The sequence below is a fragment of the Carassius gibelio genome, chromosome A24 (genome assembly GCF_023724105.1).
Source record: "Carassius gibelio isolate Cgi1373 ecotype wild population from Czech Republic chromosome A24, carGib1.2-hapl.c, whole genome shotgun sequence".
In the NCBI taxonomy this organism is placed as follows: Eukaryota; Metazoa; Chordata; class Actinopteri; order Cypriniformes; family Cyprinidae; genus Carassius; species Carassius gibelio.
In genome coordinates, this window is record NC_068394.1 from 10,322,574 (window position 1) to 10,341,633 (window position 19,060).

At 36.9% G+C, this 19,060-nt stretch overlaps 1 protein-coding gene across 3 annotated transcripts in view; it reads left to right on the forward strand.

Annotated features, from left to right (window-relative positions):
- Positions 1-19,060, forward strand: part of LOC127946208 (brefeldin A-inhibited guanine nucleotide-exchange protein 1) — a 54,309-nt gene that overhangs the window by 4,564 nt on the left and 30,685 nt on the right. For 2 of the 3 annotated variants that reach the window (XM_052542612.1, XM_052542613.1), the window contains exons 2-6: positions 11,357-11,387; positions 16,563-16,713; positions 16,796-16,942; positions 18,038-18,217; positions 18,335-18,388. In XM_052542612.1, coding sequence (XP_052398572.1) covers positions 11,357-11,387; positions 16,563-16,713; positions 16,796-16,942; positions 18,038-18,217; positions 18,335-18,388 — 563 coding nt within the window. The remainder of the gene's footprint in view (positions 1-11,356; positions 11,388-16,562; positions 16,714-16,795; positions 16,943-18,037; positions 18,218-18,334; positions 18,389-19,060) is intronic. The other variant, XM_052542614.1, reaches the window with a different exon arrangement.

Here is a 19,060-nt window from a genome sequence, read left to right on the forward strand (position 1 = left end):
ACTTTGTTTCATTACTGGCCTTTGTAAATAATGCATCATCTTTCAGTAGCACTAGCTCATTCGGCCTCTGACAGGTGCTGAATTAATCATAGTCCTGCCACAAGCTAACCAGAGTCCATACCATTTGACACCCCTATTTTTGAGTCCTGTAGTGTGTTTATAGCCCCTTTCACACTGCAATTCCGAAAAATACACGGGTAATGTGTCCCGGTAATTGTTCCCGGGTCACTAGATTTTGCCCCTTTCACACTGCCAGTGATTACCCGGAATATGTCCATGCGTTCACACACAACCTGTAAAGGTCCCGTAAAGACACGTGACATCAGGATGTGATGTGTACTATACGAGTCGAAAACGCTAGGCACGTTAACTTTCACTTAAGCTGGCGAACGATCTCAGCATCAGCGTGGAAAGTGAGGTACTACCCGATCTCTGCTTCATTACAGTTTGCACATTTATTTTTTTGTCAAGAACATTGATCTGCCTTCAAAACACCTGGTAAAATAGTTGCGCGATAACATGCATCATCACTACGACACATCCTTTACAGCATTAGTTCTGGCTTTTGTTCACACAGAGCTTGTTCCGGGACTGAACCCGGCAATGTTACCAGGTCCCCAACCCGGGATCAATCCTGGTACGTGTTTGCGTTCATGCAGAAGGCGACCCATCAATGTTCTGGCAATTTTCCAGGTCCAACATGCAGTGTGAAATGGTCTTATGAGATCACACAGCATTTACATTGATTGGGTTAGAAATGCTAGAGGAGTAGTTTATGGACACTTTAGGTTTATAGTAGGCTGAGACTACCGTATTTTTCGGATTATAAGTCACACCTGAGTATAAGTCGCATCAGTCCAAAAATACGTCATGATGAGGAAAAAAACATATATAAGTCGCACTGGACTATAAGTCGCATTCATTTAGAACCAATAACCAATAGAAAACATTACCGGCAAATGTTACACAGGCCAATACTTTAATATTTCACGTATGTAAAAATGTCTCAAGAGAAAAATAAAATATTAAAAGCACTATGTTTATTATACATTTAATTATATATGTTTAAGTTTTAATTAAGCTTTACAACTAATATAAGTAGTATTTTGCAGCAGTGGTATCTTGGTGTAATGTATGAACAACGATTTGAAACAAATATGATGTTTTTTTTAATATAAAACTATGCAGATGACGCTCTGTGGCGCGGCAGAAATTGAGTCGTAGCTGGGCGCCGTGGACAGACGCTGAATGGCGCCGCCGGTGTGTGTACAATCATAGAGAATAATGTGTTTGAATTTTAAAGACGTGGCGCGATGCGACGCGGCGCTGCGCTTCTCGTTCGGTGTGCGACCCCCTTATGTTTACAGTGGTAGACTACACGAGCACTGAGCAGCATAGAGCGCCCTCTCTCGGCTGTAGACGGTAATGTTTGCTCTTGGTTCATGTCTCTTAGTTAATTTCTCTCGGTTCATGTCAAATTAATTTTGATAAATAAGTCGCACCTGACTATAAGTCGCAGGACCAGCCAAACTATGAAAAAAAAGTGCGACTTATAGTCCGGAAGATATGGTAAGCTTGCTTGATAGCTCTCTAGAGTGAAGATGTGCATTTTGGTCATTTTGATGAATTGAGTTTTTGATGTTGTTGACTTTTATGACAGATAGACTAAAATGCCATTGAAATGAATGCTCTATTTTGGCATGTTTATAGTATTGGTATGAGTATAGTTTCTCATGTTAAGTTTGCCATGGCTGGCGAACCAATGGAGGAAATCCATGTGGTTACACACACATGCACTTGTGGTCCAGGGCCAGGGCCTCCCTCACACCCCACATGTTGCGTTGTTCGGACAACCACCCTCAGCATTTCCTGTGCAGGGCCTAAATTTAATTACAGCTAGATAATATCTCTTTTTTTTTCCTACACAATGCAGTTGTCAATGGTCCAATGCTTCCTCCTCAAGCACAGAAGACCTGAGCCGGGTGTTTATCTCTGTGGATGAAAAGAGCACACTGCCTCCCCTTCCACTGGGGTTCTGCTTTTTGGAAGCGTTTTTGTTTGTGTGTGAGAAATGGTTTGTCTCTATTTGGTGGGCGGATACTTGATACTTCAACTGTGGGCTAAATAGATACATTATGCAAATTTGGCTCTTATGTTGTTTACATTCCATAGGCAGAATGCCTCCATGACAGTATCAAGAAACCAAGGGCCAAATAAAACATTGTATGGTCTCTATTAACAGCTGGTCTTTTCCAAGTAGAGAAGGATGAAAGTTAACAGACGTCCCTTTTTTAAACCGTAGCATCTCTTGTTTTGGCTTGCCTAGAATGTTCTATTCAAGTATGCGGACATAAATGGCAATGCATTTGAAGCAGGCAGTCCCATGCTGGAGATACTAGACATACTAGAGAAAACATGATATGTAAATCTATATGAAATAAATGTGTATGCTCTATATAAATGTTTGTCATGTATTTCAGTCAGCTTCTGTATATCACCTTTTATGGTTAACAATTGCACCTTTACTGAAAGGTGGAGAACAGCCCAGGTGAGAAATGCTTCAGACTTGTTACCTGGCCCAATTTTGATTCAGATCATACTTTAAAGTGCGCAATCACTAAACAAAAACAAGTTTGTCCACATGGTTGAGTTCACATAAAGCCTCATCTAATAATTGGCCAAAAAGATATTTTGTAATACACTACCGTTCACATTGGTGGAAAGAGAGATACATTTTTTTTTTTTTTAAATGCATGTTTTATATTTCCATACATTTTTTTTTTTTTTAAATGCATGTTTTATATTTCCATACTTTTTAAAAATGTTATTTACTTCTTGTGATGGCAAAGCTGAATTTTCATTACTCCGTTCTTCAGTCTCACATGATCCTTCAGAAATCATTCTGATATGCTGATTTGGTGCTCAAGAAACATTTCTAATCTTAATAAATAATGAAAACAATCACAGTTTTGCTGCTTAAAGAGATGGTTCACCCAAAAATGTAATTTCTGTCATTAATTACTCACCCTTATGTCCTCCTAAAAATGTAAGAACTTCATTCATCTTCAACCTTCGCGTAAAAGACTGACACAGAAGAGATGAAATTGTTGAAAAAAGTCATTATGTTTGTTTTCTTTGTGCACAAAAAGAATTCTCTTAGCTTCATAAAATGAAGGTTGGACCACTGATGGCACATGGACTATTTTAACGATGTCCTTGCTACCTTTCTGGACCTTAAACGTGGTACAGTAGTTCCATTGCTGTCTTTGGAGGGGCAGGAAACTCGGATTTCAGAAAAAAAATTATTTGAATTTGTGTTCTGGAGATTAATGAAGGTCTTTCGGTTTTGGAATGACACAAGGGTGAGTAATTAATGACAGAATTTTCATTTTTGTGTGAACAAACCCTGTAATATTTTCATATTTTATATATTCAAACAAAACAGCCTTATATTTTCCCATGCTGTTAGTTCTGCAACAAAAAAGTCAAACCTACCCGAAAGAACTAATGCCTTCCGATTCCTAAACTTGTCTGCCGGATTTATTCATTCTTGAAAATACTAGGTTTGTAAGGCAGGAGGAGTTCATTTACATAGTTTCTCTGGTTGTCGAGTGTGACAACGCGGTGTGAATGTGCGTGAATGTGTTTTGATGATGGTAGATGGTAGTTCAGATGGTAAATAATCTGTAGGAGAGGAGGAAAGAACATACCACCAATTTCAGGTAACACTAGTCACCATTGAGATTAGGATTTGTTGGGAAGCACTAATAGTTTTGGTAAATGTCACCTCTTTTTAGCAGATTTATCACCGACTTTTTCCTCAAATCTCCTAAGATCAAGCACAAAAACCGAGTAAGGATCAGCCCTGTCCCACCTCTGTCTTTCAGTGCTGGATCTGGGAATGTGTGAAATCCACCCTGCCCTTTGACTGGAGGAGATCAAGTGGGGTGTAGATCAGAGTTTTCCATGGGCTCGAAGGACTTGGATGTTGTTGTCTCGGGAAAGAAGCTTTGCATAGATGTATCCATGTCTTGTCTTGAGAGTTGCGGAGCAATTCCACATGAGAATGAAGGAAGGAGGAGGCAAAGAACACCCTAATAAGACCCCTCCTTACAGCGTCTACTTAGAGTCCATTCGCACACCCTTTGGCAATGTAAACGGCTTCTGTCTGCAGTCGTTGCATTAGTGTGTGCATGTTGCCTTGGTGTTGATCACATGGTATACTGAAGAACTCCCAAAGGACCCTACTGTTTATCTTTCCCCAGCATTTGGAGTGGCAGCATGTGTGTACTGCAAAATATGCCACCATCCGCTTTTTGCTTAATTGATGGAACAAACCGGCAACTTGAGACTAAATTAGCTCTGTGAGTTGTTTGCCTAGGTGAAGGTGTCTCAGAGCAGTCGACTCGATCCCACCATGCTGTTGTCTAAAGCACCAAAGCAGGGTACCAATAAGAAAGCGTGTATATATATATATATATATATATATATATATATATATATATATATATATATATATATATATATATATTTGACTTTTGCAATCGAGATCCAGAGCGAAATAGGAATATGCAATTACATGCACTTTCCTTTGCGTTTATTGCCTGTATGAAGGAGAGAGACTGTCAACAGTCTGGGCTTTCTGCTGTCCTGCCGAGTGAAACGCCCCATGGTGTTTCTGTACACGACACGTCACGGCATGCTCTAGGCCCACCGTGTACACCATGAGTGAAAGTAAAGCTATTTCTGCTTCATTAGAATTGCGACTGACACCTCCTGATATATTTTCAGGTAGAGCGTGGAAATCTTTGACGAAAATGTGTTTAGCATTTATGAAATCCCATGCAGACCCAACATTCCGGACCAAGTAGTCAGTCCCTCAGTTTCTGTTGTCTGTTGAAGACTTTCTTTAATGTTGGACGTGTTGCCCAGTGGTTGAAACACAAGTCTTCGCAAGTTTAGACTTTATGCACAAGTTGGAAATGTCAATTTGATTCCAGTCGTTTTATAGTTCTGTCACTCCAAGTTTTTTCCTGTAATCTATGGATTAAACTATCAATAAAGGTGACGCCAGTCCTTTTCATATACATGGCATGAATGATATATTGGTACTCGTGTTATTTTTTTTCTGTAGTTGAAAAAAAAAACAAAGAAAAATGACAAGCACATCAAATTATTAAAACCTATTTTAAATGACTAAAATTGAGATAATAAACAAATATTAAAAAAAGCTAATTCAAAATAATAAATACTATAGTAGTAAACAAACAATGCAAAATTACACAGATTGGTACCATAACCGCTATTAGCTTAATTTCTTAAATCTTTATTTATTTGTATCCATTATCTGGATCTTTAATTGTTCATGCTCACTTTTTTTTTGTAATTTTACATTGATTACCTTTAGCATACTCTAATGTTCACTTAAAGTTAAATTGTAAAAAATAATATTAATTTAATAACACTGTTAAATGTTATCTTCATCAAATCTTACAACGGGGAACCGGCTTTACTGATGAGATTTGCATGATCATCGCATGCGATGTATTGCCCAGCCCTACTTTGCAGCATTATAATGTTGCAATGACTAACTTCATTTTTATTTACAGTTTTAGTGTTTTATTGATCATTTATTTGGTTAAAATTTCAAACCATTGTCATTACTAATGATTTTTCTCCCAGGAGGTTATAATCGTACATTCAGTTATCCAATTATGCAATCACTCTGTAAGATCACCCAGAGAGTGAATAAACACAATCTATTATTGTGTTGCAGATTTGGTTTACATTAATTATGCTAGTGTCATTGCTTTGATTGGTGTGAATCACGACTCCGTTTCGATGATAGTGGCGTCATAGTTTGACCTCTGTCGGCGCTTGTCCTTGGAGCACAATTATCTCGAGCCGGCTCGACATCAGCATCGCAACACTTCCAGAGCTAATACATAATTCATACTGCTTATGGGTTTATGAGTAACTGCTTCTCATAGATGTTTTACACCTGAATATATCCCCATGAAAATAAGTTTGTTTCTTTGATTTGGTAAATATGTGTCTTACATCCCCTTTAAAACACCACTGCTTGAGCCATTTCAAGTTTTTAGCATTATAGTACAATGTTTGAATGGCCCCATATACACATCCAGACATCTTTGGTCGATGTGTTTTGTGTATTGTAGTTAATTATGATATTTAGTTTTGCATATCCCTATAAATAGAAAATAAATATATCTAGTAGGATCCTATTTTCTCTTTCATATTACCTCATTCACTGGCAGCTGAGTAGAGCAGGACTGCTTGAATCTGTTTTCCCATGGCTATGTGGAATGCCATGTGTCCCAGTCCAGGGTTTCACAGAAGGTCTGGAGGCCCTGCTAAAGTTGAGAGGGGACACAATCACCTCCTAAAATGCGAATTCAGAGTGGACCGCTAGCACTGTGCCCTTCATTCACTGCACACACTTGCATTATGTAGATCATTTCAATTGAAACAAGTCTTGCCACCCCATTTTAAGGATTTTTATACATTAACTGAATTGAGATCATCAAGACCCCCGCTGTGGAAATGTATGTGTGAGTCAACGGAAGGTTTATTTATCTATTTATCTATCACACTTGAGATTGTGGTTGTTGTGAGGCACAGTCAGATTTCACATCAGTCATTTAAAGCTGATGCTAACTGAAAGAAACGTATTTATGTGGTGTCATATGTTGTCCCAACTGTTTACTCAGAAATTGTGGGCGCTGGCTATGTTTCAAAATTATAATGGTGCCAACTGTGCACTGGTATGGCATACAGTAAGACTGTATTTTGGGCTACTCAGTAGATGTTTAAGACCTACAAGACATTCGTAGCTCAATGAAAAAAAGGCGGCTAAGAAGCAGGCTTGGTAGCAAGTAGTGGTCAACCGTCAAAGACGATGTATCGTTTCCGCCACTAAATAAAATAATTAAACAAGGTAATTCTATCACAATTCTGACTTTTTTCCCCCTGAATTGCGATTATAAAGTCAGAATTGTGAGATATGAACATTATATCACACAATTATGAGGAAAAAAGTCAGAATTGCAAGTTTATATCACAATTCTGAGGAAAAGCCACAATTACAATGGTGCAATGTTTACTTTTTTATTTAGTGGCGGAAACAGGCTTCCATAATGGCTAGTTTGATTCAACAAAAGAAGCTGTAGTCAGAGGGTTCACCGCAGTGCAGGATGAAGATCGGTTTAATCAGTTTTAATGGTAGACTGTCCCTGGTAAAACAGAAAACATAGCAACATGGTAATTTCCCAGAGAGCCACAACAAGTATTGTGTTACCTGAGATTTCAGTATTGAAAATACCCTTGGTCTAAATGTATCCTCTCAATTTATTGCATTAGTTCCATTAAATGCACTTACTTTTCTAAACTTCAGAGAAAGCAGTGAACCAATAAGGGCTGCACAATTATGGCAAAAATCATAATTGTCCATTATTCCCCCATTAGTCAGAGACCTAAACTACACCATAAACCAAGTATTTATGCAGGTTTATGCAGGACAACAGAGTTCATCACTGGCCAATATACAAGATATAACACATATAGCGTGTTTCATTTGAAAAACCTTTACTCACCAAGATTAGGCTAGGCCTTCATGTTTTTTTCTGCGGGGAAATGATTGAATCCACTGTAGATGGCTTCAGCGCGTTCCTGCGCTCACTGATGGTGTGTCATTATTCTCATTATAAACATGGTCAAAACCTTTCCACACCTCAGACTTTGCTTTAGTTGCTGGTGCAACCAAAATGTGGTCGCCAGAGGCAAGCCTTCGTTTCACCTACTCGGCATACATTTTCGCATCTTTCTCGCTCCGGTTTGCGAGGTAAATGAGTAGTCATGTGATGTATTTCAATTAGTGCGAGAAAGATGCGAAAATTTATGCGGAGTATGGGAAACGGAGGCTTGCCTCTGGCGATTACCTTTTGGGATCTTCAGCTCTAGACCCATGTCTATTTGAAACCTGCCAAAGAAACTAGTGTGTTAATTTAGAAGAAAAATTTGTGCTGTTAGCTAGCTGTTAGACCACTATTTCTAATTAAAAAGATACTAATTATTGCTTATAACAGTTTTGCAGTATGGTCCCAACCATTAGGGGTGCACCGATCGAGATCGGCCGATCGTTAACGCGCATCTCGTCAGTAAAGCCGGTTCTCTAATCAGCGGTAAATTCCCTCAGGTGCGTGATTTCACATAGAGCCGCTGTTACTACACAGAGCCGTTGTTAACTGACTAGTTGCGCAAATAAATGCTGATGATGAACGTGGATTTGCGCAGCCTCTCAGTTAACAATGGCTCTTTGTAGTAACAGCTGCTCTATGTGAAATCACGCACCTGATGGAATTAACCGCTGATTAGAGAACCGGCTTTACTGACGAGATGCGCAAAACGATCGGCCGATCTTGATCGGTGCACCCCTACCAACCATATCCCAAATAATTTTTGAAACACTTTCAGATTGATAGAAAACAATGTGATGGTAAACAGACACCAGTGCTCAGTGTTCTGTCCGAGTTCAGGTTGAGTTTAGTGTGTTGGTGGGCTGTCTGTCAACAGAGCGTGTAGATGTCATTATGCTGCTGTACTCGTCATTGTTTACTGCCGAGAGAAAGAAAGAGAGTGCTCTTTCTACAGCATTACATTGTTCCCGTGCCGAGCACTTAGCCATTCATGACTGCAGCTGCTCGCTGAGACCAGAGGCTCTTGTTCAGAATAAACTTATTCAGTCCAAACTACTTTCAAAACAGCAGCACAGATTGAAGTATTCAGATATCCTGACCTGTTAGTAACGGCGTGACCTACGCAAGTCGGTGCAGAGTGCTTGTATGCTAATGAATCCAGGCGTTAAAGCTGATTTAAAGTCTAATTTATGTCATGTAGATGCTTTCAGAAGCTTGCAGCATGTACCTCTGACTCTGGGCTTCTCGTTAGTAGATTTTTTTTAAAACTAAATGCATTTCTGATGCGGTTAATGACTGGTTTCAGAGGAGAAGGTGTTAAAGGGTCCATGTGTAATTAAATTCTTTAGTGTTAGCAATGAAAATAGCTCTCGACAAAATGGTGCACATAGTTAACTTTCTGTGTGATTGGTGTCATTGAGCCCTTTTTAGATTATCAAGTATTTTTGCTGATTTAAGTTAGCATTTAACTACCAGTAATAGTGTGGAATAGTAGAGGCTTACAGTAAAAAGAAGCAATTGCCTTTTTATTCTCTTTAGTCTAGAAAGTGCATGTACATTTATGATTATTTATTTATTTGATTTGATGATTGAACAGTATCATAGTCAATGCTAGGCATTGTTTTTTGAGTTGCTGCATATGTATGTTTTAGATATATATCAGTACATATATTCCATCTGGAGTATATTCTTTTTCCTTTTCTTTTTTTTCAGTGAGGACTTTGCACTTATTTATTAAATTAAACAATATATATTTAATATATACTTCTAATACATTATACATATAAATGAATATAAAACAAAAAAAAAGATATAGATAAATTACATAATAAATAATAATTATATACATTTTAATTAAAGGAATGTCCGTCCTAAATAGTGTTGTCAAAAGATCTGCTACTTCCAAGTCGGTACTAAAAAAATGAAAATGTCACGGTACCAGGTTTTTTTAAATACCGGTGGTACCCGAGTACCCGATCAACCCGGTTCTTGACACATACAGCGCTATGATTTCCGAAAAGCAGAAAACGCGGAATCTCAAGATTCAGTCATGAAAATTAAACTTACATTTTAATATGGACGGTCACGGAATTTGTCAAATCGAATCTCCATATGGACCAGTATCAGTAAATGTTAAGTCGCAAAAGTTGGTTGAAATCTTAATCCTGCATGTTCTGCGCGTCTCTGTGTGAATGAATTTATGAATGGTTTGTTTACTACATAGACTGAAGCACGTGACGCTTGCAGTAATTTCAGCATCTGCTGTCTCAATGAGGACATAAATACATGCACAACATCACCAGAACTGTTGACTGAGTCACTTCACAAGCATTTTACCGTTTCATTTGAGTAAAACCAGTGTCAATTTAAAGGTATTCACAGCAACCCGTCAAAACAACCCTCTACATTGCGAGTAAATCACTCGCATATGCGACTAAATTTTACACTGGGCGACTAAATTATGTCTATTGTTAGCCATTGGCTAATATTCTTAGATTTTACTCGCTAGTGTGTGTGTTCAAGGCTATTACACGATTAGCAAATTTTCACTTGCTGAACACTGACTGAGCACTTCAGAGTTCTCCCTCCATCAAGCGATCTGTACTTTTCAGTTCATCTCAATGGATGCTGAGCGCATCTGTATTTGCCAAACAGTTTTTTTTTTTTTTTTTTTTTTTACAGAAACCCAAAATGACAAATATGCATTCATACATGGTTATCAAGTTTTAGTTAATCACTAAAGTTCTACCAAATACCATAATATAATGCTTGACTGACTGATTAAGAAGTTAAGATTTAAAAAGCTGTGCCATTTTACAAAGATAAGCTGAATGGAATCATGTGTGTGTGTGTGTGTGTGTGTGTGTGTGTGTGTGTGTGTGTGTGTGTGTGTGTGTGTGTGTAAAATAGTATTTCAGTCTGGCGAGTAAACTAAAAATTTTACTAGCCACTGGCGATTATATTGCCAATGTGTGCGCTGAGGGGTGAAAAATAAAAGTTATTTTTTACATAAAGGCATTGTGCTAGAAATATTACTATTATTTAGTAAAATGTATGTGATACTGCTACTACTTTTGCTATTTTTTAAAGAAATAAATCACACAATATTTTTTCCATGTTTTAATTTTAATAGCAAATCCCCATATTTACCATTTACCATTTGGGTGAAACTTGTTTCCTGTTTTTCATATTTATATCACTTGTAGAAAAACTTTAAACAAAATTGTAAATAAGTATAAAGAATGGCTTTGGTTTTATTGTTAGTGATTAAAAAGTGTGTGTGTGTTTTTTATTTTATTTTTTTACTAGCATATTTTTGTGTTTTGCTTTGGTACTGAAATTTGTACTGAGAACCGTGGATTTTCACTGAAATCGGTACCGAATGCTGAAATTTTGGTACCGTTACAACACTAGTCCTAAAATAACGACATTATAATATTTTGAGAAAAATAATGCATTTTTTTTATACAACTATATAAATATTCTAATATAGTTTTTATTTCTTCTAATATTTTAATTTTATTATTATGTTTAGGAAAACATAAATTTAGCATTATGCCATGTAATTACTCAGTAGCAGTAGATGGTAAACATTATTTAGTTTTTACCCCTCATGTGACAGTTTTCTTTTTCTTTTACAGAGGAAATCAAGGAGGAATCGGAGAAATTAAGGTAAGTCGATATCTTATGCCACACCTCAGCTGTCGAGATATTGAACGTGTATTTCAAAATCCCCTTTATGGTTGTCAGGTTCAGTGTTTGTAATGCAGTGCTGACATTTCCAGAGAGTAACCCCACGCAATCTCTTTGTGTTTTGGCTGCTGCCTTACCCTCATTGTGATTTGTGAGTGTGTGTTCAGTGCCGGTGTTGTTAATGTACTCGGAGACCTTGCTGTGTGACTAGGACACAGGAATGAGGCGTTCTGTGCTCATGGCTTTCTGCGGCCCGTTCTGAGGTCCTGCCTCAGTCCTTCTTTTTAGAAGCCTCCTAGGAACAGCATTCATTCACCCTCTACATCCATTAACTCACAGCTCACTTGTTTCACCCCATCCATCTCACTTTCACATCCATATCTGTGTCTTTTGGTGTTTCTTCTCTTTGTTGCTTACAGATTTCTGTTTTGAAGTGAAGGTGCGCTCCTTCCAAACGATAGTTCTATTTTTAGTCTCAGTTTTTAATTAAAACACCATTGATCACAGCAAAACTCTTTGTGAATCCAAATCTGTAATCTACACATTGTCACAGAAACATAATGATTCAAATGTTAGTTCAGTAAACCGACCTGACGGATTCAAATCAATTATCTTTTCTCTTTGTCTTGTATTTTCATTAAGAGTCATGTTTTCATGAATTAGACAGCTCTGGTCATTATGGGTTTTTAAAAATAATGTTAATATTAAATATTAAAATGTATTTTATGCACACATACACACACTATAATAGCTGTAATTGTATTATTATTCATATTTTAAATAATATTCAAATATAATTATATTTCGAAAGTGTGCTATTAATAAATAGGTACATTTACATGCATTCTTTTATGAATAGAACGTAAATCATGTATGAAAGAAGGCCTATATAATTTTAATGTCTTTACTGTCCCTTTTGAATGGTTTAATGAGTCTTTGCTCAATAAAAAATATTAATTTAGAAAAAAAAATTAAAAAAACAAAACTGAACCCCTAAGCTTTTGCATTCTCATTCTGCACACATCTGTTCGATTTATACAATGTCACAATGACATTCAGCATTTGATTGATTTATTTGGACATTTAAGATTTAGAAAACATCTATTTTGTGGTTTTATGATATATATCAGGAATGTTCTGGGTTCAGTCTCTATCATCAACTGCATATTTCATATAATATCGATAACCACAGAAAAAAAAAAAATATTGAGCTTCACTGGAATTTTCAGTTTGTTTTAAACATGGATACAAATGCACTTAGTGGAAATAAACTTTACAATACACACTAAAAGACTTAGAGCTATTCATAACCATGCAAAGCCATGTAACATATAGATGAAACGCACAAGTATGAGCTGGAAAATTCAGCTTTTCTCATGTCTCAGTTTTCCTTTGTAAATGCATTATGGTTTTTACAAACAAAGTATTTTCTGGGAAACCACACATGCTCTCAATAGATATTAACTTCCATTGAATTTTGTAAAATGACACTAGCTGATTCTTCTTACTTCCAGAGATGTCTTGTCGTTGCACTGTGCTTAAAGTTCTGTTTGTGCTCTGCCTGATTAGTGACTTGGTTTAACTTTATGGAAAAAAATAATCCTCTGGAGGGTTTGGTTAGGGCCAAGAGAGAACCTGTGAAAAAGATGTGTGAGGTAATCTCTGAACCAGTGTTTTATATATATATATATATATATATATATATTAGGGATGCACGATATTGGATTTTGGCCGATATCGATATGCCGATATTTTCTAAATAATTTTGGCCGATGCCGATACCGATATCGATATATATACAAATATATACTGATATATTTAAACTTTAATTTTACTGAAGAGAAATCCATGTATGTCTTCTGTACTGATTATACCATAAATTTATTATTTTACAAATGTAGACAGACATTCACATCTGAAAAACAGGTCAATTATTTCACTTGGAGAATATCGGTTTGGCTCATCGGCAGAAATATTCATATCGGCCGATACCGATAATGGTCATTTTAAGCTTTTATCGGCCGATACCGATGTTGTGCCGATATTATCGTGCATCCCTAATATATATATATATATATATATATATATATATATATATATATATATATATATATATATATATATATATATATATATATATATATAATTTTTTTCTTCGCATTGTGAGTCTTTTATCACAGAACAGTAACAATCTTTCATAGTTATAGACATTGCTTTAAACTCAATAAATGTAAACAACACATTATTCATGCATTTTACTTCTAGGTTTGTATAATAAGCTGCTCAAGCAAGCAGCAAAATTTTTTTTTAAATTCCCGCAAACAATGCACTTTCAATTTAATTCAGAGCCTGCAGCACAGCAAAAATAGACTCGGTACGTAAACGGTCGCAAGCCACAACCTCGTACAGTATGAACGCTAGAATCTGTTAACATGGGTGCGTAAAAAAAATATGCAATACGCACTGCAGACGGAGTATGTGTGAAACAGGCGTTGTAACGTAACACCAGAGCACTACTGTGTTTACCCTCACCGTGCCTCGCAGTCGCTGCTTAGAAGTGCAACATTGTAAAGGGTCTGTCTGAAACAGTGTCGCGTGGCCGCGGCGCAGCATAACGTTCATTACGAACGTTGAGTAATTAAAAACATCGGTATGGCGGTATATTAAAAAGTAATATCGTAACGAAAATATACACCGGTTTTCGGTGTGAACCAGTATACCGCCCAGCACTACTCTGGACCCAGCGGAGCTCTAGTCTTTTCCTTCGTAGCCTGGCTACAGCTCAGTTTATGTCAATTGAAAATCTGAGCTGGCTAATCCCTCCACAGACAGATTAATGAGATCCACTGAAGGAGAAGTGAAGTGAAGAGAGCCGAGCCAATGGAAATAGCTGTATTATACTGTAGCGGACTCGGCCAGCTAATTCATAGCCACAGCAGCCCAACACAGCTGTATCCTCTTTAGTAGACATCCACCAGTGGGGAAATGTAGTGTGTACTTTTGAGTTAGGTAGAGATTTGGGTCTGTTTTTCCTATTGTATTTAGGTTTCGGTGTTAGATTTGGCAAGCAGTTCATTTGATTCATTGAAAAGAACACCACATTTTTATGAGTTAGTTTGCAAGTTCTTGTTTATGTGTTGCCTGTTGGTTTTTGCGTGCAAATCGCTTGGATGGGTGATATATCAAAAATATGAGCTGCAAAAATCTAGTCATTATGAGCTGTGAATAAATGACTCTCTTGATTTGGGATTAGTGAGTCAGTCTAAAAGATTAATTAAACAGCCTTGTTTGTGAGCTAGCAGATTGAATTGGACTCATTCAGTCAGTGAATCATTCAAAGACATTTGACTGAGTAAGGTAGTAGTTTGGGACACTTGGTTTTCATAATGACCAATTAAATCGATATTTAGATTTGCCAAATTATTCATTTGATTCATTAAAAAGAACAGCATTTTCAAGAGTATGTTAGTAAACTGCATTTTTGTGTTGTCTGTTTTGTTTTTTCTGCACAATTAGCTAGATGGATGATATGTGCTAAAATATGAGTTGCAAATTTATAATGAATATTAATTGTGAAATAAATTGCTCTTTTTAAAGGGCTCTTTTTAATGAGTCAGATTCATGAAACAGCTCAGTGTTTAGTTAGCTGTAAGTTAGCTGTTTGAATCAGACTCTCATAGTCAAAATCAACGTAACAGAGTTTTGTTATAAATTAATAATGATAATTTCATTTTATAAAACGGATAGTTCCAGTCCTTGATTCTGATTGGTTGAGCTGGGTTTGAAGCTGTTGTAAATTACACTACAAACACTTTTGTTTTTCGCTTTTGTTTACGTCAGTGTGTTGCTCGGTAACAGCTTTGTTGAAACCACAACTGTTTTTGAGTAGCTAGATTGTTTGGTGGAAGAATACTGTTTTTATTTATATCATTACACTTTATTTGCTCTCTTTTATTCTGGGAAACCTTACTATGTACGTATATGTAAACACTGTTTTATAAAAGCAATAATCCCCAAGAAGCCGTGGCTTACAGTTAATTTATAACAGCTAAGGGCTGTTGTTAGGCACGACCTGTTAGCTGTTTAATAAATTCACTGTTTAGTTTACAGTAGGGGCTGCACGATATTGGGAAAAAATTACATTGCGATATTTTATTTTTCTGCGATATATATTGCGATATGAAATCTAATCACATTTTTTTCTTACAAACAAAAATGGGGTGAGCACACTTCCATTCTCATTTGAAATGATTTAAACATCGACACCATTGTGTCAATTGATTAATATGCGCGAGGGAGAGAGGGCAAGACAGCGCTCATGTTGTTTGAAGACGGTCAGCGTGCGGCCGGTGCTCTCTCTCTCTCTCTCTCTCTCTCTCTCTCTCTCTCTCTCTGCCCTGTCAAAACTTTCACTCTATGATGGTTAAGCTGTGCAATTAATCCGCGAATCACATTCGTCAGGGGCTGGGGAGCAGCTGGCCCGTACAGTTAATGAATAACAGATCAACTACGACAGCCTACATCGCACATCCTGCGATGTGACTATCGTGGATTCGTACATCGTGATATCGATGCTTAAACGACACATCGTGCAGCCCTAGTTTACAGTTTACAATATGAGGTCCAGTTCCCCAGTGAGAAGCATTTTTGGGGGGATTTTGGTGACATTGGAATCATAATCAACCATAATAAAGCAGTCAAAAAACTATGATTTGAGGCACACTAATCTTGGATGCTGTATAGTATTCAACTGCATCTTTGCAATCTCTCTCTCTCTCTCTCTCTCTCTCTACTCAACTTCATTCCCCACTCCCCAACCTCTCCCCCCATCCCGCTGCACTCATCAACTCGTCTTGCTGAAGGAAATCCTAAAGTTGGCCCTAGCTAACACACAGCAGTCCCAGCTTGGCCTGGCATCTCTCCAGATCCGCTGCTCATCTCGAGCTGATACAGTGGCTGGATATAAACTGAGAGTTTGCAGTCTAGGTCACATCCACTGCAGTGTGGATATTTAAAAAGATTCAAAGGATTTCTCACACTGGCAGAACTAAAGGGTTTTGCGTATTTAAACAAAGAAAGAAAGAAATTGCACAATGTTTTGCTGTAATGTAATGTAATGTGTGACTGATTGACATCTTGGTTTTTGTTTTGTAGCCCACCGGCTGGGGACAACAAGTCCAGTACTTTGCCGCCAATCAAATCAAAGACCAGCTTCATTGAAGCAGATAAGTACTTCCTGCCGTTCGAGTTGGCCTGCCAGTCCAAATGTCCACGCATCGTCATCACCTCTCTAGACTGTTTACAGGTCAGTGCCCTGCAACACGCTCATGTCAGGATATGTCTTAAGAGGATGTTTCATCTCATGCACGGTGTTCATGATTTTTCAGAAACTCATAGCATATGGTCACCTGACGGGCAGCGCTCCAGACAATACCATCCCTGGAAAAAAACTCATCGACAGGATCATCGAGACTATATGTGGTTGTTTCCAAGGACCGCAGACGGATGAAGGCATCCAGTTGCAAATTATAAAGGTCAAATATTTTTATGTGAGATTGCTTACAGGCATGTGGAGCAAGGAATGCATTGTGTTTTTTCAGAAATGCTTAGGGAGCAATGTTTGCTGTAGGTTATTTGGGTGATGTTCATACAGGATCAGTGTTGCAATATATATATAGTAATAGAAGGTATATCAGTACCAAGTATATCTCTACTTAATGATCATTAATGACATTGTATTAAAAAAAAAAATAATAATAGTGTGACTTTCTGCTGAAATAGTCTTAATAATTGGAAAATCCTTTTCTATCATCATAATTTATAATTGAATAATAATTGTATTATTATTTACTTAATTACTTTTAATTACTATTATTATTATTATTATTATTATAACCTGTATAATTATTATTATACAAATTTATTATGACACAAAGGGATTTTCAAACTCTTAAAAAAAAATTTGGCACAACTGGCAGAAATGTTTTTTAGCTCCTAAATGGAAATTCAGTTTATGTATTGATTATTTATTTAAATGCAGTTACAATTTGTTTAAAATACTAATTCAACATTACAAAACAAATCAAAATGTAATTGATTTAAATATTCTTATTTTAGTCTATTTTAGTTTTCAGTTGTCTTCCTGGTGTCCTAAATAAATAAATAAATAAATATATATATATATATATATATATATATATATATATATATATATATATATATATATATATATATATATATATATATATATATATATATATATATATATATATAATTTTTATTTTTCTTTTTTGTTCTTTTTTTTAAGTAGGTTGATGTAGAACTGCCCTAACCTGTAGTGCTCAGATTTCCATAGTGTCATTTGCCTAAGCTATTGTTTTACAAATCTCATTGTGGAATGCGGAGTAGCAGGACAACCACAGCGCCTGAAAGCTGCTGAACTCCTTCATATGGCCACATGTCGAGCGTAATCTGTTTGTACTTTCCCAAGATTCCTGCAGCTAATGTAATAAACAATAACGCTCCCCATATTGTCCCAATACTTTCCGAGGGATTATTGCTACAGTCATGACTTAACTTTCTCAGCGGTGACATTTGTGTTTGTTTCTTTTCACTCCGGCCCCGGACAGGCCTTGCTAACAGCCGTGACCTCACAGCAAATAGAGATCCATGAAGGTACGGTTCTGCAGGCCGTAAGAACGTGCTACAACATCTATCTGGCCAGTAAGAACATCATCAACCAGACCACGGCCAAAGCCACCCTCACGCAGATGCTGAATGTGATATTCGCCCGCATGGAGAACCAAGCAGTGAGTGCATTTGACACTTCTCCTGTGGTAATATGGAGAAATGACACCTTGATCTAACATTTCTTCTTTCTTTTTGGATGATGCCTCTCCTCCTCCTTCCCCCCCCTCAAAATATAGCTTACAAATCACAAGATCAGTTGGTCTTTGGCATCAAGAAAGCGAGATCGTCAGGTAAAGAGTGACGGGACTGCCTTGAAATTTGCTTGATCTGAAGTTTTCTCTGGTTTGTGTACAGTGGCTTCATCCGTCACTCCCACTCTGTCTCCCTCTTCGATTCTCCCTCAGACGTCTCGCTCAAGTCTGCTTGCCTTGGCTTCATTGCGTTTGTTTTCTGCCTGCTGTCGTCCCCTCCATGACAAATGAGTTCCTTTCATCTGTCTACCATGTTTATGTGTTGTGATTTACAGCAGTTCTCTCTTGATTTGTAAGGCCACTTTTACACCTGGTAGTAACGTCCATCTCGGGTGATTTGGTCGTAAGTTGTTGACACCTTGTAGTAAGATGAGACTCCTGTGACAAACGTGTTTGGATTATGAGGAAAAAGTCTTTAATTTATAATGACATATGTTGCTCTGTGGGACTAGGCAGTTTTTTTTCCTAGAAATTATTTTAATATGGTTAAGCTTTTTGACAAGATTACTACCATTCAAAAGTTTGGGGTCAGTACGATTTTTTTTTTTAACAAGCCTGCTTTTATTAAATAAAATGCAGTGAAAAAATAACATTTTAAAATACTATTACAATGTACAAATGTAGTTCTAATATAAAATTTTATTGTTCTTTTTTTTTAACTTTTTATTTTTTAATTGTCAATGTTGAAAACAGTTGTGCCACATTTTTGTA